This window comes from Neomonachus schauinslandi, chromosome 4 (genome assembly GCF_002201575.2).
Source record: "Neomonachus schauinslandi chromosome 4, ASM220157v2, whole genome shotgun sequence".
Taxonomy (NCBI): Eukaryota; Metazoa; Chordata; class Mammalia; order Carnivora; family Phocidae; genus Neomonachus; species Neomonachus schauinslandi.
The window spans coordinates 77,669,225-77,693,683 of NC_058406.1; the positions used below are offsets into that span (position 1 = coordinate 77,669,225).

At 46.9% G+C, this 24,459-nt stretch overlaps 1 protein-coding gene across 1 annotated transcript in view; it reads right to left on the reverse strand.

The window, feature by feature from the left end:
• Positions 1–24,459, reverse strand: part of ABCA4 (ATP binding cassette subfamily A member 4) — a 134,258-nt gene that overhangs the window by 10,093 nt on the left and 99,706 nt on the right. Inside the window, exons 31-44 of the mRNA XM_021690258.1 lie at positions 23,703–23,797; positions 22,154–22,186; positions 20,721–20,826; positions 20,535–20,609; positions 19,918–20,087; positions 17,729–17,906; positions 14,421–14,536; positions 13,314–13,461; positions 9,945–10,068; positions 9,453–9,582; positions 7,272–7,392; positions 6,762–6,824; positions 5,452–5,558; positions 2,666–2,807 (exon numbers count right to left, since the gene is read on the reverse strand). Coding sequence (XP_021545933.1) covers positions 2,666–2,807; positions 5,452–5,558; positions 6,762–6,824; positions 7,272–7,392; positions 9,453–9,582; positions 9,945–10,068; positions 13,314–13,461; positions 14,421–14,536; positions 17,729–17,906; positions 19,918–20,087; positions 20,535–20,609; positions 20,721–20,826; positions 22,154–22,186; positions 23,703–23,797 — 1,608 coding nt within the window. The remainder of the gene's footprint in view (positions 1–2,665; positions 2,808–5,451; positions 5,559–6,761; positions 6,825–7,271; positions 7,393–9,452; positions 9,583–9,944; positions 10,069–13,313; positions 13,462–14,420; positions 14,537–17,728; positions 17,907–19,917; positions 20,088–20,534; positions 20,610–20,720; positions 20,827–22,153; positions 22,187–23,702; positions 23,798–24,459) is intronic.

Below are 24,459 nucleotides of genomic sequence, written 5' to 3' on the forward strand. Positions count from 1 at the left end.
GACAGATACAGCTAGGCTGACACAAGGCCCTACCGGCTCGGGGGTAGTTCATGGGCTTCAGGGCCCAGACATCCCCTTTCCATACCGTGCCTTACATTGCCATGTGGCTTGGTGCAGCCCCTGGAGAAATGACCCTCAGCCTTACGAAGGGCAAGGCAGTGCTTCTCACCCAGGGTCCCAGACTACGGGTAAGAGGGGAAGAGTCCCAGGGTCTGATGGTGGGTGTCAGACCCGTTGCTTCCACCCTTCAACAGGGTCACATTTGAAGTCTGGTGCATCTAATGTGTACGTATTGAGCCACTGCTATGAGTCAGGCACTGTACTAGGCACTGGAGAATAATGGTGAACATAGCCATTGCTGTCATACTCACAGATGGAGGGGGGGATGACACACAATCGAACTAAACAGAATAATGACAGATTGTAAAAGTGCTTTGAGGAAAATCAACGGAAATTATGACAAAGAATACTGTGTGTGTGTGTGTGTGTGTGTGTGAATGTGCGCAGGAAGAAAACTAGAGAAGTGAGACAAGCCTACCATGTTTCTACCTTCTGTACTTATTGTACCTCTGCTTGGAATGTTCTTCCCCTAGATATCCCCATGGCTCACTTTGTCAGCTCCTTTAGGTCTTCACTCAGAGGTCACTTCCTCTGTGATGTTGGCCCTGTGCCACCCTACCTAAAAATTCTTCCCTACTTTATTTTTCCCCTACCGACTTTTCACTTTCAAAAGTATATTTTACTTACTTATCTATTTATTATCTGTCCTTCCCACTAGAATGTAAGCTTCACTTTTAACTTCTTATTTGGAATAGTTTCCAACTTACAGAAATGTTTAAAAATAAGAATAATACAAAAACATTCATAAACACTTTACTCTCTTTTTCTCTCTCCCTCTCTTATGTTGTACGTGCGCACAAGCACATACATATGCACACACATAGGATTTTTTCAGAGCCATTTAAGGTATGTATCGTGGCCCTTTACTCCTAAATACCTTAGTGTCTACTTCCTAAGAAGAGGAATACTCTTACATAACCACAGTACAGTTTTCAGTGTCGGTAAATTTAACATTATTCTGATACCTTCATCTGATCTACCTTTCATAGTCCAGTTTTGCCAACTGGCCCAATGATGTCCTTCATGGCATTATTTTCTATCCAGTAAAGGATGCAGTCTAGTGTCCATTACGCAGTCACCATTGTCTACTTAGCTCCTGTGATCAGGAACATTTCCATAGCCTTTCTTTGTCTTTTGTGACTTCGATACTTTTGAAGAGTACAGCCCTGGTATTTTTTTTTTTAATAGAATGTTCATTTGGAGTTTGTTTGATGTTTTCTCATGATAAGATTCAGGTAACACGTTCTCAATCAGAATATTATGTATTGTTGTGTCCTTCTCAGGGTATCACCTTTAGGGGCAGGACATGTCCAGGTGCCCCTCATATAGGATGTTAATTCTGATCACCCAATTAAGGTGTTGTCTCATTTCTTCATTGTGAAATTATGATGCTTCCCCCTCACAACCAACAAGCAATCTGTGGCAGATACTTCTAAGCTATATAAATATCTTGCTTCTTATAAAAAAATTTCCCCTAGATTTAGCAACCATGGATGATTCTTGTGCAATCCAATCTTTACTATGATCACTACAAAATGATTTTCCAGTTCTAGAATTCTTCCACCCTAATCAGTCAGCTCTCAGCATTTGAGTGTAGGCAAGAACCATCCCTTTTCTCTTATTTATCTATTTAACAGTATGGAGTTATGAATTCCTCTGTTGCCCCCCAAGTTTTATAATTGATCAGGGTATTTATTATTTTGATGTTCAAACTGTACCCCATTTGGCTATGGGGAGCCCCTTCAAGATGGCTCCTGTATAGCTCTGACATGCCCCCCTCCTTTTTTTAAGCACTTTACTTTCTGGCGTAAAGATGTTTCAGGCTCATTTTATACCTATACTGTCCCAGCCCTGGAATTTGTCATTGCAATAGTGTTATAATAGCATTGTATGGTGACAGATGGCAGCTACACTTCTGGTGGGCATAGCACAATGCATGGAGTTGTCAAATCACTATTATACACCTGAAAGTAATGTAACATTGTATGTCAACTATACTTCAATAGAAAATAGTGGGGGAGAAAAGTAGAATTCTGCATGTGCTCTTTTGCCCTTTGCTTTTTTTACTTAACAATATCTTTAGGAAATAACTCCGTATCAGTTCACAGAGATTTTCTGTGTGTGTGTGTGTGTGTGTCCATAAGACTTTATTATGTGTATGTACCATAAACGATTCAACCAATCTCCTATGCCTGAATATTTAGGTAATTCCCAATGTTTTGTGACTCTAATGAATGAATAACCTGTGCATATAGATTTTGCCCTGTGGGAGGTGTATCTCTGGGGTAAATTCCCAGAAGTGGGATTGCTGAATCAAAGGGTAAATGCATACATTGTTTTGTTAGATAGGAAGCCAGGGATTTTCTTGTTTTGTTTACTGCAATCCCCCCAAATATAACCGTATTTGGCATATAGTAGACACTCAGAAAGCATTTGTTGAATGGACAGCATGTTCCAACTTTCCCATCTCTAAATAAATTAACTCTCATGAAATAGGCTTAGGGTTCACCAAACTCCTGAGTGGCTACAAGAAACCATTTTTTACCCTTTCAATTTCATCTGCTGGTACACCTCGAAGCCGGGCATAAAGGTAAAGATGTTCTCGCCCTGTGAGCAGGTCATCAATTGCATCAAACTGAGGACAGTAACCCATATTTTGATGGACATCAGATATATCGGTTAAAATACTGCAAGAAGAAAAAGCAATTAGCAAGTTTTCTTCAAAGGCGGGGAGTGACAACAGAGCTGGGGCTGGAGAGCTTCTGCCAATGGGATAAGCAAGATACCTCTTCTCTTCTGCTTTACTTCAGAAATGTGCACAACATTTATGAATCAAAGCAGGGGCCCTTTGGTTAGAAACTGATGAACTTCTGGAAATCTGAGATTTGAATCCAATAGATCTTTCCAAGTTTCTCTGTCTAGGATAAACTGAATATCTGTTACACAAAGTCAGCTTTAGTTTTGGAGTGGATCACCTCATATGTGGGTTTAAAAACAAAGGGAAGATCAGACTTTAGAAAATGACCAGTGAGGGGCACCTGGGTGGCTCATTCCGTTAAGCGTTCGACTTGTGATTTTGGCTCAGGTCATAATCTCATGGGTCTTGAAATCAAGCCCTGCATTGGGTTCCTTGCTCAGTGGGGAGTCTGCTTGAGGTTCTCTCTTTCTCTCCCTTGCCCTCTGCCCCTCTCCCCATTCAGTACACACACACCCTCTCTCTAAAATAAATAAATCTTTAAAAGGAAAAAAAAAAAAAAAAGAAAATGACCAGGGATTTCTGACCCCTTTCAGACATTAGGGACATAATCAGAGAAGATGCATGCTCCCTAAAGGAAGTAAACTTCTCCATCTGGGCTTACTGGCAGAGATACAGTAAATGAAAGGGAAACTAGTCAGATCCCTATCCAGAGCAAGAGACTGGCAGGGAACAGAGAGGAAGTGAATTGAGTTCTATCAACTCTCTTTGACTGATAATTCTCCCCCACTAGAAAATACATTGCCTTGATGAAAAAATAAACTGTCTAATCTGGTTTAATCTCTCCCTGCTCTCCCTGCTTCCCCTGTAGCTTAGGATCTATGAATAAAAGATGGATGCAACAGGATGGAGACAGAGAGGCGCCATGCAGCCCCCCACTATAATAAAAAGTACTTCAAGTGCAGCTGGGCCAATTAAAACCACCCAGGGAGGCAAGGAGAGTACTTTGCCAAGTTCATGGGAGCTGCCCTACCAGAGGAACCCAATCCTGCATCTTTTTTTTTTTTTTTTTTTTAATTTTATTTATTTATTTGACAGAGAGAGACAAAGTGAGAGAGGGAACACAAGCAAGGGGAGTGGGAGAGAGAGAAGCAGGCTTCCCGCGGAGCGGGGAGCCTGATGCGGGGCTCGATCCCAGGACCCTGGGATCATGACCTGAGCCAAAGGCAAATGCTCAACGACTGAGCCACCCAGGTGCCCCCCCAATCCTGCATCTTAAACCTACAGTTGTGTTCCAGTTTCCACTTCATCTAGCTCCCATCTTCTAGGTATCAGGCTGTGTCTTACTTGGACTGTCATCTGATGTCTTATGGTAAATGCCATTATATCCTCCTGCCTGCTATCCCTTGGTCCCCCAAGACTCCTTTTGTTACCACTGTCAAGTTACTTGCTTGGTTGCAGGCTAAGCTGGATCTGCAGATGAGACAGACTCAGCCACGGTCTGGCTTCACCCCTGCTTGTTCCTTTGCTCTAGACCCAATAGGGATGGCTGGGGAAGGCTGGGGAACCAAATTCATCCTGGCTGAGCCATGTCCAGTGGGCCTTCAGCCATGAGGCTGAGGATGGCTCCCAGGTGAGGGAAGGAGGCCCGGGTCAGGCAGATGCTGAGCAGAAGTCAGCACTGCGTAACTCCACTTATAAACCAGGGCAGAGGGTTCCTCCAGGCACATCTGATGCCTATGAGCTCTGCTGCTCAGGGAGCAGTCTGGAAAGTGGCAAACAGCGTAGGTTTGTGTTCCTGATCCTGCGCCACAGAGGACCAGTCTGTTTCCTCACACCTTGTTACAGAGTGCAGCAGGCACCCTTCAGAATCCAAGGACACATGCCAATTTTCCCTTCATAAAGGCTCCTTGGCCTGGCAAAGCCAAGCATCAGCACAGAATAGCCAAGTCAGACTAAAGCCCACGAAGGCTCTTAAACCAGCCCACATCTAGAAACTCGATCCAGAGAAAGGGTGCTTCCCCACAGTGGTTCTTAACCTGGGACCAGGGATCCTGCAGGATCATAAATGTGCTTCAGGCCTCAGTAAATTTCCTTAAACTCTTTGCAAAAATATACGGAGGGAAATAATGGGGGATAATGGTGTGTGTGTGTGTGTGTGTGTGTATTTTTAAAGACTTTTTTTTTTTTAAAGTAATCTCTATACCCAATGTGGGGCTTGAACCCACAACCCCAAGATCAAGAGTCACATGCTCTACCAAATGAGCCAGCCAGGTACCCCAATAATGGTCTATTTTTATAGGAAGAAAGTACAAGTGTTCATCAGATATTTAAAGGAGTCTATAACCCCCAAAAGACTAAGAACCACTGACAAGGTGCTTCCTAGAAGTTTCCAAGAATCCATGCTTACAGGGGCATGTCTTAACAATCACAATTCAATTCAATTTCCCAGAGAGTCTGTGTCTTGTACTTTTTAGACCATGCTTTCTGGGAGGCCTACTCTTCTGCACAGATCTTCCATGCTCTTAGGATCATCCTCAGTACAGGGTCTGAGGCTCACTCTCCCTATGCTGGGATGGGAACATGGCCCAGGACCTGTGAGAGACACCCTGAGGCAGGAGGAGCAGGACACTCACCTCTTGCCTGCTACCATGGCGTCGCCTGAGGTCACTGTGGTGTCTCCAGTAAGCATCTTGAATGTGGTTGTTTTGCCAGCTCCATTCACGCCCAGAAGACCAAAGCACTGAGGGAGAACACACAGACTGGTCTCATCCTAGAACCCTCACCCTAGAACCCATCCTAACACAGCCCAAGGAGTGGGGACTGTGAGGCCCTAGGGCAAGTGTGTGGGTAGATGGGAGACACTTTCGACCTGGGCTGCCATGACGGAGGCCACGAGCCATGTGTGCTACAGGCTAGCAGAATTTGCTACCTCAAGATAAGCCACTTTGGTGTAAGGATGATTTTGAGCTGAAGGCAATTAAGAAGCAGCAGATACAAGAAAAGCTCTCTGGGGGCAGCTGGGTGGCTCAGTTGGTTAAACATCTGCCTTGGGCTCAGGTCATGATCCCAGGGTCCTGGGACTGAGCCCCGCATCGGGCTCCCTGAGCAGCAGGGACTCTGCTTCTCCCTCTCCTGCTCCCCCTGTTTGTGCTCTGTCAAATAAATAAATAAAATCTTAAAAAAAAAAAAGAAATAAAAGTTCTCTACCCTCCCCTGTTTGCCTAAAAGCAGGACATAAATTTACAGGGTGTCCTCTCTTGCTCTTAGCCTGGAGACAGCACCAGAGGAACTCTATAACAAACATTACTAACTAACATTTATCTACAATCAGTTTCCCCCATATTTGCCTTTTCTATAATTTGCCACCCCTACCGACTCAAGGTCCTTTTCCTTTGTCCTGTCACTTCTCTAAAAATGTATCATTCCTTTGCCGAGACGCTATATAATAAGCCCAAGTTCTAACCACCTCTCATGTCATTTATTTCTGATCATTCCCTAATAAATGTCTGTTTTTCTCTTCTTAATTTGTCTTTCACCAGTCCAATTTACAGAGCTCTACGCAGAGAACACAGGAGGGTAGAGGAAAGAGGATTTTCCTCCCTTACAGTGACTGCTGAGCACTTGAAATGCATCTGAACTGACATATGTTATACGTGTAAAACATACCCTGGATTTTGAAAACTTAAAACAATAACAAAAAAAGAATGTAAAATATTGCATCAATAATGTTTTATATAAATTATGTGTTGACATGACAGTATTTCAGATATATTAGGTAAAATAAATCATCAAAATTAATTTCACCTTTTTTTTTTTTTTTTACTTTTTTCATGTGGCTGCTAGAAAATTTAAAATGACCTCTGTGGCTGCATTTGATTTCTCTGTGATAGCCCTGCTGTAGGTGGGGAGAAGCAGCATGCACAGGAGTCTGCAGGGCACCCACCTCTCCAGGGCGGACTCCGAAACACAGCCTGTCCACTGCTGGGCTGGAGGTGCCCGAATAAATCTGCAAGACGCAGAGAAACTGGACTGAGAACCAAGAGAGGGTTAGAGCGGGAAGGGAAGAGAGAGCAAAGAGCAAAGGATGGGTTAGGTGAGAACTATCGACGCGAGGAGGTTACATATTGGCACAGGTGTTCAGAGGGGTGTTGTGAACCCCAGGAAACCTCGAAGCTGACCCACTGTGCAGGGATGGAAGGGAGAAGCGTGAGGGAGGCTCAATGTAGGGGTTCACACTGAGGCCCTGTGCCAGTGCCCAAGATGAATACTGGGGAGAATGCACTGGAATTAGGTGTTCTTGGAAGGCAAGTTATAACACAGCAATGACAACCTCACATAAAAGTAGGAAAATGAATTGCTTGTGTAGGCATATTGCAAGGCAAATTACAATGGTGTGCCATCTGTGGATCCAACTGGCACCTCCAAACTAACTCGTCTACACCTAGTCGCTTACCTTGGTTAGTTCATTTAGCCTTAAGATATCAGTTTTATTTCTCCCATTAATAATTCTTTGTCTTTCTTCAGCCACATCATCATCTTCATCTATGATAGGCTCCTTAGCAGGCTCAGCAATCCTAGAGGAAGGAAAGGGAGAGGATTGGGTTGGTGTGCAGTGTCTCTGGTTTCTAGTCCTGGCCTTCCCATGTGTGACCTTGGGTCTGTCACTGAACCTCTCTAAACCTCACCTCCTTCAACCATATGGTGGGGAGGGGAAAAGAATGTCTGCCTCATAGGACTGTGGAGAAGACGAACTTGGCACAGCATCTGGCACAGTCAGAACTCAAAACCTGGCAGCTGATATCATTACTACAACACTTCATCTATGGTAAGCACTCAGTAAATGTCACCTATCTCCCACTTATCTCTTGAACTAACTCCTCTCCCAACCATTTGATCAAACCTTGGTCCCCAGCCCCTGCTGGTCTTCCTTGACTCACTCCCAGCCTCTACAGGCATTTCCAGGGCCTCAGCGTTCTCTTCCTCCTGTCCTGCCAAACAGAAGCCTCCCCATCCTTAAAGACACAGCACCTCTGAAACCCTCCCTGACCACCTTGGCCTACAATCTCACTGGCCACATCTAATTCATCTCAAAATCTTATCTTATTTACCATTTATCCAATCAACCTATTTTTCTCCATCTCCCAATGCCCCCACTTCTATCCAAGCCACCACTGACTCTTGCTTGGGTGCCAAAACGGCCTCCTGTCTGGTCTCTCTGCTTTTAAGCCTGGCAGATCATTCACCTGACTGATTAAAACACCCCAACAGCTCCCTGCTGCCTTCAGGCTTAAACTTGAAATCCTCACCAAGGTGAGGGGCATTTCAGGACTTGGCTCTGCCTACCTCTCCAGGCTCCTCTTTTACCCCTCTCACCTTCCCCCTTCTGTGAACTCCCCACAGGTTAGCTTGTCCTCTACCAAAAGCACCCTTTCTTCTGCCCTTCCCTTCTTCTCTTTGCCTGGTTGCCTCTCAGCATGTGCATGGCTGTGGGCTTCCTGAAGCCAAAAGTCCTGGAATGCTTCTGTGGTGCTGTTTCAGGCAAGACTTGCTCAGTTGTTTGACACCAGAGTTTGAAGCTACCGAGTCTGTTTTGGTAAACAAGTCTGCCTTCTCCCTTCTACTCCAAGGTCTCTTCAAGATGTGGCCAAAGCTGTAGAAGGGGGCCTTTGAGGGCCAAGGGTCCCATGGACATCAATTCCCCACACTGTCCCCCATAACTAGCACCACTTCCTGGTCATGTCATTTTATTCTAAGTGTGTTGGCACCCATTATCTTGTTCAATCCTCACAGCCCTGTGAGTAGGGAGGTCAATTTGTTTCTAGTAACTCGATTCCCTATGGATTAAAACCTAAACCAAGTCCTCTGTATCTTTATTGACATGTAGCCTGACTCAGCCTGAGAGGATGAAAGGATAAGAAACAAAACACTGTCCAGGAAAGCATGTTCCAAGGGCCCAGTGATTTGCAGTTCAGGGCCCTGGGCTGAGACCTAGTGAAGGTCAGCCTGGATAGCGGAGGGATAGCCTTCTGGAAACCTGAGTGCCCATGTCAGAAGGAGGCAAGTCCTGGGTCAAGAAGCCAGGGAAGAATGGCACAGCTGGGCTGGGTCATGGTAGGCAGTCACTGCCCCCCCCCACCCAAAGGGGCACAATCCCTGTCCCTCTCCCTTCATACTGCTCCTGGCTTCAGTCGCCTTGGATATCACCCCATATACTCCCTATCCCCACTCTCATATCTCCAATTAGCAAAGGGGCCCACTTTGTCTATTTTCTTGTGAATGCCTAAATCTATTTCCCAGTACTTTGGATCTCCCTTAACTATTATCATTTGTAAGGCTATCATCCAACTTAAAATGAGTATCTGTTAATGAGGTGAGAGGGATTAAATATTAGCAACTGAAATTAAATACTGTATTTTAAATGCTTTAAATTTTAGATTCGTTACAAATTCCAACGTGCCTATTTTAATGTCTCTCCCCTTGTGTTATTCAGAACAAGCCAGGCTTTAAGGGTATAAAAAGCCATCATGGAGTGGGGCTGGTGAGGAAACAGAGGACTACGTGGATGTGAAGCCAAGTCCCTGGACAGATGCAAGGAGCTGCCCTTGGAACCCTTACGGCAGTGGCCTGAACGTACCATCGGGTGAGGAAGAAGTGGTGCTGGATGAGGAGAGTCAGGAGGAAGTACACCACCCCTTCTGCGGCCATGGCAACCAGGTTCTTCCCAATCAGGTCCCACTGGAACGGATTTGCAGAGTGCTCCTCACCTGCGGACAGGAATGAAGTCCACTCAGCTGCCCCAGCTGCCCCCAGAGACCTAGTCATAACGTCTGGCCCAGCTAGATGAGGCCTTACTCGAAGGAGTAAGCGGGAGCTGAACCCAGGCCTCATCTCGGTTGCTTGAGTCAAAGTAGGGAAGAGTCGGAGACTGCTCTTGACCCCTCCTGTGGCTCCTCAGCCACAGAGACAGAGGCAACTGATCCCTTCTGGGCAGAAGGACACTCCCATACCAACCAAGTGTCGCCCGACTCCAGCCCAGGCTGCAGGTCGGGCATAGGAGCTCCCAAGGCAGCCCGCCCCCGCCCAGATGGTCTGGGGCCATGTTCCACGGGTCTCAAAGGCCACCCACCGAACCGGGCGTAAACATCCGTCACAGCCTGGCTCAGCGCCAGGTCAATGAGGCCCCGGCCCAGGCAGAAGTGGGGGAAGATAATGAGCAGCTTCCTCAGCATGGCGTTGAATCTGAGCAGCGGCTGAAACATAGAAAAGCAAGGCAGTCAATTGTGGGGACTGAACCCACCTACCCCTCCTAAGTGGGGTGGGGCCTGGGTGCCCTCTTAGGGCAGGCCCAGGGGAAGGCCTGCAGACAGCAGGGGTCTAGCAAGCAGGCTGGCCGCAGGAGGGATCTGTCACACAGGTAGGAAGGTGCTGGAATATTCACAGGAGGCGCCACCAGCCAGGCAGCTTGCCTGGGTTGCTGTCATGGCAGGCTCACTCGGGAATTACACACGAGCCCCCCAGGGCATTTGTTCCTGGGAGATGCAGCAGCTGCTGGGGGTGCGGCCCAGGCTCTCTCCTTTGGTACAGCTGTGAGCCGTGACTGGCTGTGAGGCTCTTTCCTCTGCTCTTAGCCCAGCTTGTGCCACAGGGGAGAGGGGCCCCGTGTGTCTTCCAGCTCTGCTTCTCAGCTCCCAGAGGACAGCTAGGTGTGTGTGGGTGCTGCCAGTAGAAAAGAGGGCCGGGGACTCTCTGGTGTGTGTGTTGAGTTGGGGGGACTTGTTTTCAGAGGGTCAGACTGTGCTTGCTACTTTTGCCCAGCAGTGTTGGGCGGAGAGAGTCTCCCCCAAGATGGCAGAGGGGACACTGAGGGGTGAGGCTGACCAGGCCACTGCTGCCCACTAATCTGGCCCCTCCCTACCACACAACTGGTTTCTTCCTGGCCTCCACACCTTTGCTCACATGACCTCCTCTCTCTCGCTCCCCTCCCCATGGCCCGCCTCTCCCCTCCGCCCAGCACAGTGCTCTTGTGCCTCTAGGCCTTTGCACCCCCAGCTTCTATTAACCATTGCTCTTAGGAAAGAATGCTCTCTCCCCTTCTGTTCTCTAGAAGATTCCAGGCCTTCTTTAGAAAGCTAGCTGGAGGGGTGTCTGGGTGGCGAAGTCCATTAAACATCCAACCCTTGGTTTTGGCTCAGGTTACGACGTCAGGATCACGAGATCGAGCCCCACTTTAGGCTCTATGCTCAGCGAGGAGTCTGCTTGAGATTCTCCCAACCTCTCCCAAATAAATACATAAATAAATAAAATTAAAAAAAAAAAAGGCTAGCTTGAGAAAATCCCTTCTCTCAAAAGCCTTTTCAGATTTCCATGTAGAATACCTACTTCTCTCTTCTAGTACTTACAACATTTTCAGCCACGGTTAATTACTTCTTACTTGCCTGCTGGCCCCACTAGTCAGTGGTCCCTGGAGGATAAGGACTGGGTCCTAATTATTTTGGTGTCCTTTCTAAATACCTTCTTCAATGATTAGCTCATAGTAGGCACCTCATTATTTATCAAATGGGCTAATAAAATCCTACTTATTCCAGGCCAGGCTTAATTGAATTTCCTTTACCCAGATTCTCCTGAGCCCTGTAGCCCAGCAGTCCAGCTCTTTCGGCCCATTTGGATCTGCAGTGTTTTATCTGTCTCCTTCCCTTGCTGTTCTATCACACACTGTCTTGTGGAAGGTCAGGTACTGTGGTTCATTTCGGTTCCTAGCTTGGTGCACAGATCATTTCTTGACTGGAAAGGGAGTTCCTGCAGGGTAGGACAAGCAGGTCACACATGTTTACATCAGCACATCCGTCACATGGTGCTCACCCTGTTGATACCTCTTGACTCGGTAGGAAAAGCAGCTACTGGGGCCTGGGAGCCTCCTGAGGGATACTAGGAATCTCTGTAGCATCTGCTTCTCTCAGGACTTGCATGAAAGCAAACAGCATTTCCACAGGGGAAGGGGGCTTGCCCCGTAAATGTCGGCTAAACGGACATAGCCCTCAGGAGGGAGTGTTCTGAGTTGCTTTGCGCTTCCTCTTTAATTTTTCTGAAGTAACGCAATCTCTTAAGACGTAGTGGGCTGTGAGCACATGACAAACAGCTCTGAAGAGGAGCATTTTCAGTCTGCCAGGAAGCTCTGCCATCAGCAGAGTCCGTGTTTTTTCTCATCCATCTCTCTTCTGGGGTCTGACTGCGACATGGTACATTTTTTACCAGTCATGGGACAAATGGGGTTTTGTGGCAGGAAGTCTGACAAGGCCTGGGGAAGCATCCGTCAGGAGGCCATGGGACTGGGGGCGAGTGCACATTTGCCTTAGGTCCGCTCAGCAGGGCCCCGAGGTGGGAGTGGGGGCAGGGGCCACAGGACAGCAGCACTAATGTGCTGGCGGGTGCCCACCCTCTGAATTCAAACACCTAGTGAGGGAGGAACAGGCTGGAGAGGCCACTGGGGACACGGGCGCTTGGCGAGCCTGCCAGTGCTTGAGGGCGCTCCGGGCCGCCACAGCCAGGCGCAGACATAGCCGGCTGTGAGTGGGAGTGGGACACACAGACAGCCCTGAAGCCATTGCCAGTGGCTCAGGGCTTAGCCTGGCCAGCTCCTTCTGGGCAAGGAGATGTCTGGGGAGCGGGACAGGACGACTGCACTCCATAGCTCAGAAAAGTGAGTCATTCAGCACCATACATTTCTAACCCTATCCTCAGAATTAAGTTTCATATAGAATAGTAAATGTCACTCCGTTACAATATGGGTAAGAGAGTGGGAGAAAGAAAATGTATGTGTTTGCTTATTTGTTGCCAGAACACCTAAGAAACTGAAATGAAAGGTTGCCTCTGGAGAAGCAAAGCAGGTGACTAGAAGACAGGGGTAAGAAGGAGACTTCCTTGTATGCCTTTTGCTGCTTTGAAATCACATCAATGCACTCACACATGTATGTGTGAGTGTGTGTGTGTGTAGAAAAACCTAACACCCAAAGTCACCAAGGAAACTCTGAAGGAGTAAGAAAATCTAAAAGCTTAGGATCACAAAAAGTCGTTTATAGCTTGCAGAACAGGCTCAGAAAACCATGACACTCAGAGCACACAAATAAACTTAGAGTTAGATGAGCTTAAAGAAAACAAGGAAGGAAGGGAGGAGGGAGGGAGGAAGGCATGAGGGAGGGAGGGAGGAAGGCATGAGGGAGGGAGGGAAGGACAGCAGGAAGGGAGGAAGGGAGGAAGGGAGGAAAGATGGAGTGTAGGAAGGGAGGAAGGAAGGAAGGAAGGGAGGAGGGAAAGTGAAGGGAAGGAGGCAGGTAGGCAGGCACAGAAGGAGGGAGAGAGGAAGGAAAGGAGGAAACTACGTTCACATATGCATTAAGATTGTCCAGCCACAGTACTTGCCCCTGGCTCTGCTTGACCATCAAATACTCTCTCTAGTATTTTAGTAATCAAACAAGGAAGCCACAAAAGTTATGCTCACCTGGTTATTCTCAAATAATTCCAAGATGAAGGTGATGGCACTGCTGTTGATGCCGATGAACAGATTAGCACAAGCCAAGGCCACATAGGCTGTGCTGGGGACATCAAATAGGAAGGATGCTGGGTACATCATGGGAATGACTGCCCATCTGTGTGGAAACGACACAAGGCAGGGGACAGAGTTGCAGTCTTTGTACCACTAGATATAATGCATTCCCCGCACACGAGGTGATGTGTCTGCACTGGCAAGAGTCCAAGGAAGACCAGAAAGCTGCTCCGTCCCTTGGTCTTTGTTCCTCATCTTTGAAGGGAGATAATGATGCCTTCCCTGACCACCTCACAGGGTTTTGTGAGGAGCAAGTGAGATGGTGGCTGTGAATGTGCCTTTTACAAGGCAGAGGGGCCAGCTCTACCCTGCAGTGCTTCCCACTCTAGTCTGGATCAGCAAAGCCCAGCTGAGATCCCAGGAGGCTCATCTTTACAGTTGACTTGAGTTGGTATGTCGTATGTCGTGGTTATGCTGGCTCCTGAATTCTCTATTTGCAAGAGAGATGCTCTGTCAGGGCTTCACTGGCCCTCACAGGAAGGACCAGGTGTCATAATCTGCATTTTACAGATGAGGAAATTGAGGCCCAGATGGGGTAATAACTTGTCCCCAGGTACATACCCAGTGAGGGGTAGGCCTGGATGTAAAGTTGCATGCCTTGCTCTAGAATTCTACAGGATTTAATCCCTGTGTCATCCTCTGACCCTGGCTCAGGGGCAGCCTTTCAGCTGCAGTCTTCCGTGTGCAAATAACTCTCGGCCCGTCCAGCTGAAGACACCGAGATGGACAGGTTGGCTACAGATGAATCAGAATCAGAGCCGGGTGAGGGACAGGAGAGTGACGCCCTGGTCAGGCCCCAGTTTGAGTGGAAGAAGATTCGTTTGAGCCTCAGGAACTGCTCTGTGTGTGGAGTCCGAAACAGATTCCTGGTTGGTAGCTGCACACCCTGCCGGGGGCTGGAAGCTAACCTGGCTGCCAGAAACCCCGGTTTTCTGTCAGAAGAGCACGCGCCTCCCGTGGCTTCCCTTTTGGTGGCATTAGCTAATGGCCCAAACAACTCACCCATACAGCATGAGCAGTGCAGCAAGGGCAGGAAGATTTTCTGGAGAAGTGTAGGCTTTCTTCTGAAACCCGATGAAGATTCCCACCACTAGCGCTGCGCTCACAGCATAATTCATCTTGAAGAGAGAAGAGGAGAATGAGGCACTTAACTTCTCAGGACCTCCATCTCCTGCTCTGTGAAACGAGGGTGGGTCAGGCTCCTCCAGCACCTACAATGGCCTGGGGTTCTGCTTCTATTTGTCTAAACAGTTCTTGGTCAGCAAACACACCGTAAGTTGTCCCTAGTCCTCCTACCACTCCCCACTCCCACCTCCCAGTGCAGGGAAGCTTCAGCCTCTCTCTCTTGAGAGAATGAATTATAAAAATCCACCTGATCTTTCATCTTCTCTAACTGGTCACGAAGTCCTACTGAGTCTACTTTCTAAGCATGCCTCCTGAATTCAGAAAAACTCAAAATATTTAGTCCTTGGCCTCATGAAGTTCAAATAGATGATACCCTTTTATCGCTTTATCCCTTTCCTCTCTTCCTACACAATTCAGTCCTAAAGCCATTAGGATGGATAGGGAGAGGTGGGCAGCCACAGTGGGGGTTCAGGAGGTGTCACAGTGGTCCCCGGCAGGATGAGAACCCGAGAAGGGTGAGGAGGACATCCCACAGAGGGTGGGCTGGTATGGGGTGTAGGAGGGTGTCCTTATAGGGGGTCGATCTGGTTGGGGCTATCAGAGGAGCAGAATGAGGAGGACCTCCAAATGTGGGGCAGCTGGAGCAGGGAGAGAAGGGTGCCACACAAGGGAGAGGATGGTGGCCACGATGGGAAACTCATTACGTATAGGCGTACTGCTCAGGTGGGTACATGAGTCAGGGGTAATAGAAGCCAGTTTCTCACTCTTGGAGAAGAATCGCAAATATGGAAAGATAGAGAGCCTGGAAGTTTGGTAACAAATAGGATATTTACATAGCTTCAAAGTACCTCTCCTCCAATTCTTATTCATTATAAAGGGCCAAAGAGTAACTTTACAGTGGAGGAGCTCAGCAGACACCACCTAAATCAAGTGACCAAAGTGACCATCATCAGTAAGAGAACAAACTGAAATCAGAAGCTACCTGGTCAGATGCAGCAGAGTAAACTTTCATGATACCACTGCTGTAACCTGGATCCGATCATGAGAAAACATTGGGCAAACTCAAATTGAAGGACATTCTGCAAAATAACTGGCCTGTGATCTTCACAAGTGTCAACGTTGTGCATGTCGAGAAAAGACTAGGAACCATCCCAGGCTAAAGGAGACTGGAGAGAACAACTAAATGCAATGACTCTGAGCTAGATCCTTTTCTATAAAAGACATGATTGGGGAAATGGGTGAAATTTGAGTGGGGTCTGAGGAAAAGATGGAGGTGACGCATAGTGCTAGTGTCCTGGTGTTGACAGTTATGCTGTGATTGTATGGGGTGTGTCCTCACTCATAGGAGGTAGACACTGGAGGTGCTGGTGTGTGTGTGTGTGTGTGTGTGTGCACGAAGGGCATCTTGTTGGGAAGTTACCCTCCAATGGCCCAGAAAAAAAGTTTTGAACTATATTTATAACAATTTTGTGACTGTTTCAAAATTTAAAAGAAAACCAGATGACATATAAAAAATAAGAACTTAAAACATCCTATCTGTGCTGAGTGGATGATATAAACAGTAAGTGTTTGTTCACATTTAACAATGACCCTCGGGCATATATGTTGTCTTTTTGCTGCTGGCTAATGAGGGTGCTAAGCAACAACGTTATAGATCCTAGAGTTTGGATTCGGAGGCTCCGAAGCCTGCTAGTGTCCTATTCACACCGTCTTCTAACTCTTCGCTGGTCTGCCAAGTGTCTACTTTGCTAGTATCACCTCCAATCCAGACACTGACTCTAGCCTTCTATCCACATATTTCTCCTTAGGCTCAGAGATCTCTGTAGCTAGGCACATGCATGTGTCAGCCCAAAGTGTAAATTCTATAATCCTTGTCTTTTAAAAAAAAAAGTAGAATGCAAAACCCAGCACTTTAATAGCTTTTCAGTGCAGGTGAGCCTCACCCCTTTCATGCTTAAAGGCAGGGCAGTATGGGTAGCTACAGATGATGTTTTTGTCCACAGTGTGGTGTGATGGTTCTGACTCCTCCCCATGTGTTTGTAAGTGTTTTCTCAGGTAGATAGGATAGAGACGAAAGAATTTAGTTGCTACTGATGATTTCTGGTTTTGTATTGTTCAGTGATGACTGCGTTTAGGGAGCTAAGATAAAAGAAACCATGTCCTTATAAACCCTAATATTTGTCATCATTATTCAAAACCACTGTGAAAAAGGTTATTTGTGTTGGTCTCCATCATGATATATCCTACCATAACATGCAATGGAGACTCATGTTAGTCTCAGAATGTTGGGATAAAACAAAGGATCTTATTAGCCACAGTGTCCAAAAAACCCTGGAGTTGGTGTCATAATGATCACTGCTACATTACAATTAGGGCTTTGCTGCCAATTTATTTTGACCCTGCGGCCTGTCATAAAGTAACCCACCCTGACTCTTTTCTGCCCCCCAACAATCCTGGTTGTTGAGAGAGGTGGCAATCTGCTGTTGACTTGATAAATAATTTTTTCTTTCTATTCCCTAAAGTGGTGGCTAATCTGATTTAGTGGAGGTCTGGTTACTTTGGGAAAGCAAAGTAAGGCCACTGGGTAGGGTTGCCACATTTTGCCAATAAAAATATAGGATGCTCATTTAAATTTGAATTTCAGATAAACAACCAATACATTTTTTTAGTATAAGTATGTCTCATGCAATACTTAGCGGGTGGGATATACTTATACTAAAATCATTAATTGTTTTATCTGAAATTTAGATTTAACTGATGTCCTATATTTATTTGGTGACTCTACCGCAGGAGAAGTTCCATCCTTCCCCCTTTAGGGGTGGATCAAGATGTAAGAAGAGAATGTAGGATGAAGGACCTCTTGATATTATTACCTCTTCAGCTCCAGATTATTCCCAGGAAAGCCAGCCTCATGCCTGTGGTGCAGGGATTACTCAGTGGGTCAGAAGGCCCCTTGGTGCAGGGCACACAGAGCCCCAACTCAGCAGTTGTTAAGCTGAGCCCCACATCCTTCCCCAGCTTGGGGCTCCTAATTCTGTGCTTTTCCAAGAAAGAGCGAACACACAGCCCCTCAGTACAGCACCCGCCAACAGCCCATCCCACCATGTCCCCTCAGTCAGAGCAGACAAACACCTGCCCACTGTAGGCCCATGGAGGCAAGGGAGGTGCCATGACCTGACACTTACAATGTCCCAGAGGAAGTTGGTCAGCCAGTAGGTGGCGGGACTCACTCCACTGACAAACTGGAGGTGCTTGGCTTTGTTTACCCTCTCCTGGATCAAATAAAGGACAAAGCTGGCTGGGACGAAGGACATGGCGAAAATCACACAGATGGAAACCAAAGCATCCACTGAAGTGGTCAGCCTGCAGCAGTAGGAGAGACATAGTGAAAGAGAGGTGAAGAAGGAGGAGCAGAAGCAGGAGAAGGACAAAGGCAGGCTCTGGGAAGGCCTCACCCAACTCCAGGTAATGGCCTCCAGAATCCCCTGGAAGCTTGTTGTTTCACTCAGCTGTACTAGTCAAACTGGGTCAAGGTTAAGTGGATATCTGTGGGTTTCCTGTTCCATGTTACTACCGAATACTAATATTAATGTTAGTATCAAACATTTTCCATGTTTTTTTTTTTTTTTTTAAAGGAATGTTTGGCACTATGCAGATAAATGGGACTTTTTTTTTTTTTTTTTTTTTAGCTTCTTACCAGTATCTGGTTCAGTGAGAAGCTGAGCATTTATTTTTATTTTTTATTTTATTTTTTAAGATTTTATCTATTTATTTGACAGAGAGAGACACAGCGAGAGAGGGAACACAAGCAGGGGGAGTGGGAGAGGGAGAAGCAGGCTTCCCGCCGAGCAGGGAGCCTGATGCGGGGCTCGATCCCAGGACCCTGGGATCATGACCCGAGCTGAAGGCAGACGCTTAACAACTGAGCCACCCGGGCACCCCTTCATGTTAATATAATAATATAAACAAATTTTATTACCTTTCCTAATTAATTTGTTGGTGTATAGAAATGGATTCTTATATTAATCTTATATACTACAGTCCTCTTATTAGTTCTCATAATTTGTCTATAGATAACTCTTGGATTTTCTATGTAGACAGCGATATGGTCTGCGAGATCTTGTTAAATCATGGTTTCAAGAAACGTATCACAACATGGGGAAATATTCATAATGTAAATTTAAGTGAAAAGAGAACAGGCTGGTTATATAGGAGCTTGGCTCTCTTCACCCTTTCCTTGATCTCTGAGAAAGCATGTGGCTAAGGTAGCAGGTGTGGGCTGAGTCCCACCTAAGTTTCACATACGAGCACAGCCCTGGCGTGGGACAGTGCCTGCAGAGAGAATGGAGCACTTCCAACTATTTCCCACGAGGGACCACATGTGCCAGGCATTGCCCTGATGAAACTACAAAGGGCATGATCCACACACGCAGGAAGAAGAGAAAAAATAACTGGAAGGAAACACACAAAATGTTTAGAGGCAAGACCCTAAACTGTGTAGGGTTGTAGAAAATAAGTTTTAAAAAACTCTGTTCTATACACTTTATTTAATGATCATATACTATTTTATATCCTACTTTTAGAACCACAGAAGACTCCTATTTCTTATTTCAGATTCAAGAGGCTTGGCAGGAGATGGAGAAACCTGGGCCAAGAGACAACTGGCGTAGGACAGACTATTCTTCCTCAGTTGAGGGCCTCAGACGGTGTCCAAAGGAAGGCCCCAGGGGGCCAGGGCCCAAGTTTTAGCCAATGACACTTGGCACGTTTGGGGCGAGTGTTCAGGGCACTGAATATACTGGGATAGGAACATTAGGACCCTCACAGTCTCCCAGAAGCAGTCGGCACTCAAGAAGCCATTGCCACCGAAGGAAGGCTCGAATGGCGCACACATACTACAAATTGAACGGGACTGATGTCGTTTACTGCCTGAAGCTGTGCAGTAAGAGCTGAAGCTTGAGGAAGGCAAGGGTCTGTTGACATCTTGAAAGCCTGGCCATCTGAGGGAAATTACTGGAATCTAAAATGATTACTCCCAGGGAGATGAAAGATTGGCTCAGCTTTCCCAGTTCCCGGCAGTCACTTTGCAAACTGGTGAGAATATTTGTGTAAGCTCCAGGAGCAACTTGTTATCAAGAGCCAAAAGGGAAGAGAACCAAATCTATGCTTACTTTCCAAATAACTATGAAGAGAAAGAATGGCCAAGCCATTTGGTACACGAGGCACTTGAACGTCTCATGTTCGTGTGTGCCTGATTTAACAACCTTGCCATCCAGCCCAGCAGCTCACGTTCGAGAGAATCCTCTCCGGGTGTCCCGAGAGTGGAGAGGGCGACCGGTGAGCTGGGAGGCTGGGGGCCACCGCGGCAGCTTACACTGTGATCTCTGAGAGCTGCTCCTTGGTCAGGTTCAGGGGCTGGCTGGTGACGGTGATGCCATACTCCTCAGGGTTCTTGTCCTTGTGCAGGCCGGCCCGTAAGATGGCGTTGTGGGCCACGTTGAGAAAGCTCACCAGGGCATGCCGGCCTTTGTTGTTAAACCACACCTACAGGGCAGGGATGGACTTGGTTAGGCTGTGCTACAGCTGTTTTAAGAAAAAATGAGCTGCGGGCGCCTGGGTGGCTCAGTTGGTTGAGCGACTGCCTTCGGCTCAGGTCATGATCCTGGAGTCCCGGGATCGAGTCCCGCATCGGGCTCCCTGCTCGGCGGGGAGTCTGCTTCTCTCTCTGACCCTCCTCCCTCTCATGCTGTCTCTCATTCTCTCTCTCTCAAATAAATAAATAAAGTCTTTAAAAAAAAAAAAAAGAAAAAATGAGCTGCAGGAGAAAGAATGTGAGGAGGAGGAGGAGGAAGGGTTTGGCAGCTGGAAGACATTCCAGGCTAGATTTCAACATGAGGAGGGATGGAATGTAATTAAGCTGGGGAAAAAAAAACTGAAGTAACTAGCTCACGTGAGTTTTTAGCTCTAGGGCAGATGAGGCAGGACCAGTACCTTTATGTTGTCTTCAGTTTCTAGATGTTTAAGGAAAGCAGGCATTTCCTTAGAAGCCTCTCTGGTGATAGGGCCCTAGAAAACAGCACAAGGGTTTTTTTCCCCACTTAGTACTCATGATTATTTCTGTTTCATGATAACCAGCATGTCAGATGTTCTATCCAAATCTCCAGGCTGTTTACATACCCCGCTCACATTCATCATCTGGCCAAGATGGCTTAAAAATTCAACAAGTGCTTCCGCAGTGATGGGTAGAACTGGGAGCTTTCCTCCAATGGAAATTCCTCCATACCTGACAAGGGAACAAGAAGTCCTCAAGTCAGGGCCACGAACCATGCTTGTGGTGCTTCACATCTGTCAATAGTTCTCTCGGTTTCTGCAGGGAAATGTGTACTTTGGGAGCAACTGTCTGGACTAGTCAGCAACATGGCTCCACTTTACAAACCAACTATTAACCCTTCCTTGTTTCCACCAGGAAAAGTCCCAATCTTTACTGAGTTTGGTCTCTGCCCACTTCTCCAACGTCACCCCTGCTCATGCCTTCCCTCGAGTGGCATATTCCAGCCATGTCAGATTACTTCCAGAGCCCCCGCTGGTCCAGGCTGCTTTGGCGTCTCTGCCGAGGCGGGGCTGCTGGTTTCCCAGGAGGGCCTTTCCCTTTTTTGAGCATCTGGCCAACTCGGACTCATCTGTCATATGTCATCTTCTTTTTGATGTCTTCCCTGACTCTCCCTACACCCCAACCAAGGATTCCTTTCTGGTGCCACTCCTGTGCTTTGCAGATCCCCTGCCCTAACTCTGTTTCTAGCACCTTAACTGGGGTCCTAGCATCGGATCTCTCCTGCTTTCACCCATTTTCCACACTGCTTGGCAGTCTCAAGCGATCATGCTCAAACACCAATCTGGGCCTGTCACTCTCGGGTGTAAAGCCCTTCAGTGGCAGGATAAATGCCAAACTCCTTGATAAGAAAAAATTAATCTGTTGGCAAGGCAGAGGAGGGGAACTTTATTTCTCAGGGACTCAAATTGCCCGACCCATTTCTGCTTCAACTGAGACCCCACACTTCCCTCTAGGGAGCAATTCTAAAGGCTGGATTTCCCTTTCATGGTTTAGTATCCACCCAGGAAATCAAGTTAATATCAGCTCTGCATTCATTCTAGAGGCCCTACTGCTGAGGGACCATGGGAGGCCAGCTCACTCTTAGAATATCCTGGATGATTCTCCAAGCCTCTGAAACTACTTGAGCCTCCAGAATGCCGCAGGAATGGGGTTAGTCTGGGGCTGGGCCAGACTCCCTGAGGCTCAAGAGGGTTGGGCCAAAGAGTGGCAAGGCTTGGGTTACACATCCTGTCACTGTAACCCTCTCAATTGTTAACCTTGTGAGGTTTTAGAACCCCCTGAGTGAGAATGCTCTGGAATGCCTCTTAGGGGAACACCTCCTCCCCTATATATCCTCCAAAGAGATCTATTGCTTAGCCACATATCCTTCAGGACATGACTTGTGAGTTCCTGAGTACATATAGAACAGCCCATGTGGCTCCAGGTGTGGCTTTTTTCATGTGCAGTTATTTTAAATGGATCAATCTGAGATTTTAATTTCACAAAAGTAGTTTCTTACCTCTGTTCGTTGACCCAGAATTTGCTCTTTAAGCTGAAAGCCAAAACAAATCATACAATGAATACCCTAAGGAAGGTGGTAGTGTTAACTTTCCTTCCAAACACTCATTGGGGCCACTCAGTCTTGCAGGGCAGTTTTGCATTTCTTGATATCCAAACAACGGGAAGCTTCTCGGCCCAGGGGCCAAGCCCAAGTACACATGCAGAGGAAGGACTGGGTTCCACCGTTGGCTCTCCAAGTCACATCCTGCATTCTGGGCTTTCTGGGTGGTCCTGTGGTCAGGTCATTTGTCAGACCATCTGGAGCCAGGAAATAGGGCAACCACTATACCAGTGTGGAGTGAAGGCTGCAGCCCTCCCATCTTCCACCCTGCACAAACAAGACTCTAATATTAATCACTGCACACTTGGGAGAAGGGCTGACTTAGTCCGAGCCCAAGGTTAAGAGACTGACTTCCAGCCAATCAGGGGTAAAATGACAAGTAATGAGCAGATGCCAATTCTAGACCTCACAGTTCAGGCCCCCAAACTATCACTGTCATCAAGCACAAAATCCCCAATTCCATATCGCAAATTCATTGCTGAGAGCAAAGTTTGGGATGGTTGGGGTTTTATTGCATTACTGAATAAATACTATGCACGCTGCTCTTATTTGTGTGCTTGGACGGCGTTTTTCATTTTGCTAGAGCTGGCTTGGCGCTGCCTTCTCAGCAGCAGCTCTCCCCACTGGCAGCATGTTCTAGTTAACTGAGTCCGTTTATCCTTTGTTCAGGGTCTGGCAGAAGAAGCAACTGAAAGGACTATGAAAATTAGACAGTATGTGTTTTATTTGAAGGCCCCAGAGCACACGGGGACTGGCTCAGGGTTCCCCATGACCCCCCTTCTAGAGCATGCTCTTGTCAAGCTTGGACAGGGGCTGCTGACGCCACCCATCCCCCGCTGCGCCCTTGAGGAGCAGCTGCTGAGCTGAGAGAAGGGGGCACGCACAGAAGAGCTCACGGGCAGGCGGACTGCAGGGCAGTGACTGAGAGGAGAATTTACAGCTAGGGTGTGACAAGCTGCGGCGAACCTGGCGAACCTGGCCAACCTGTGGCCTCCCTCACACGCTGCCATCCCGCTGCTTTTTTCCTACGTCGGTCTGATTTGTTCCTTTCTCCTTTTTGCTCATTATTTTCCCTCTTGCTTCTCTCCTTTTCTCTCTTTTTTCTCCTTTACTGGCCCTTCCAAATGTTGTCTCTCTTTCTGAACTAGTTAAAACATGAGGCTGCATTGTTGGATGCATTTTGTGCTTTCTTATTTTATTTTTAATGGTGCACGGGTTAAACTTTAAGACTGCTTCGCCTAAACAAAACAAAAGATGAAAACAAAATTAATCTTAAGTTGCATTTTACTTTATATATGTCTCAATTGCTTTTTCGGGTAAATCAGGAAAAAGAAAATTTTCCACTGCCCTGATTGTCGATAAGTTGTGCGAATAAATTATCTTCCGTCTCCAGTTAGTACTTTCTACAGGGAGCCAGGTTGTAAAGCATGAAAGAATTTCTTCTTACCTGCTTCGTATAAGAGCAGGATATGTTTTTACCAAGAAGTCGGAGATGTTCCTGTTTGTAAGGTCTTGTAGAATTTCAGTGCTGCGCTGTATTCTCTGAGGCAATAAGACATCTGTGTTAGTCACCTTGGAATCTGCTTGTTCTCTAAAAATTATTTATGGACTCAGCTGCTGGGAAGATACTGAATAAAGCACTGGCATATGCCTGGTTCCCACTTTAAAGAAGTGGGAGCATCTTGGATTCCTCTCTTTTCTCTAATCCATTGACAAGATAGGATAGTTCCAACTCCAAAATAAATCTCCACTCCATCCCCACTGCTCCAGTTCCAGACTACCACCCTAGTCCAAGCCTCCACTCAGACCTCACCTGGACCTCGACAGAAATGTCCAGACTGATCTCCCTTATTCCACCCTGGCCCTCCAAAATCCATTCTCCAGGGATGCCTGAGTGGCTCAGTCAGTTAGGCGTCTGCCTTTGGCTCGGGGCATGATCCCAGGATCCTGGGATAGAGTCCCGCATCGGGCTCCCTGCTCAGTGGGGAGCCTGCTTCTCCCTCTCCCTCTGCCTCTCCCCCTGCTTGTACGCTCTCTCTCTCTGACAAGTAAATAAATAAAATCTTAAAAAAAAAAATCCATTCTCCACCCAGCATCCAAACTGAGCTTTAAAAATGTAGATCAGAATATCCCAGCCCTTGCTTTTTTTATTTATTTATTATTTTTTTTTAAGTTTTTTTTTTTTTTTTTTTTTTTTTTTTTTT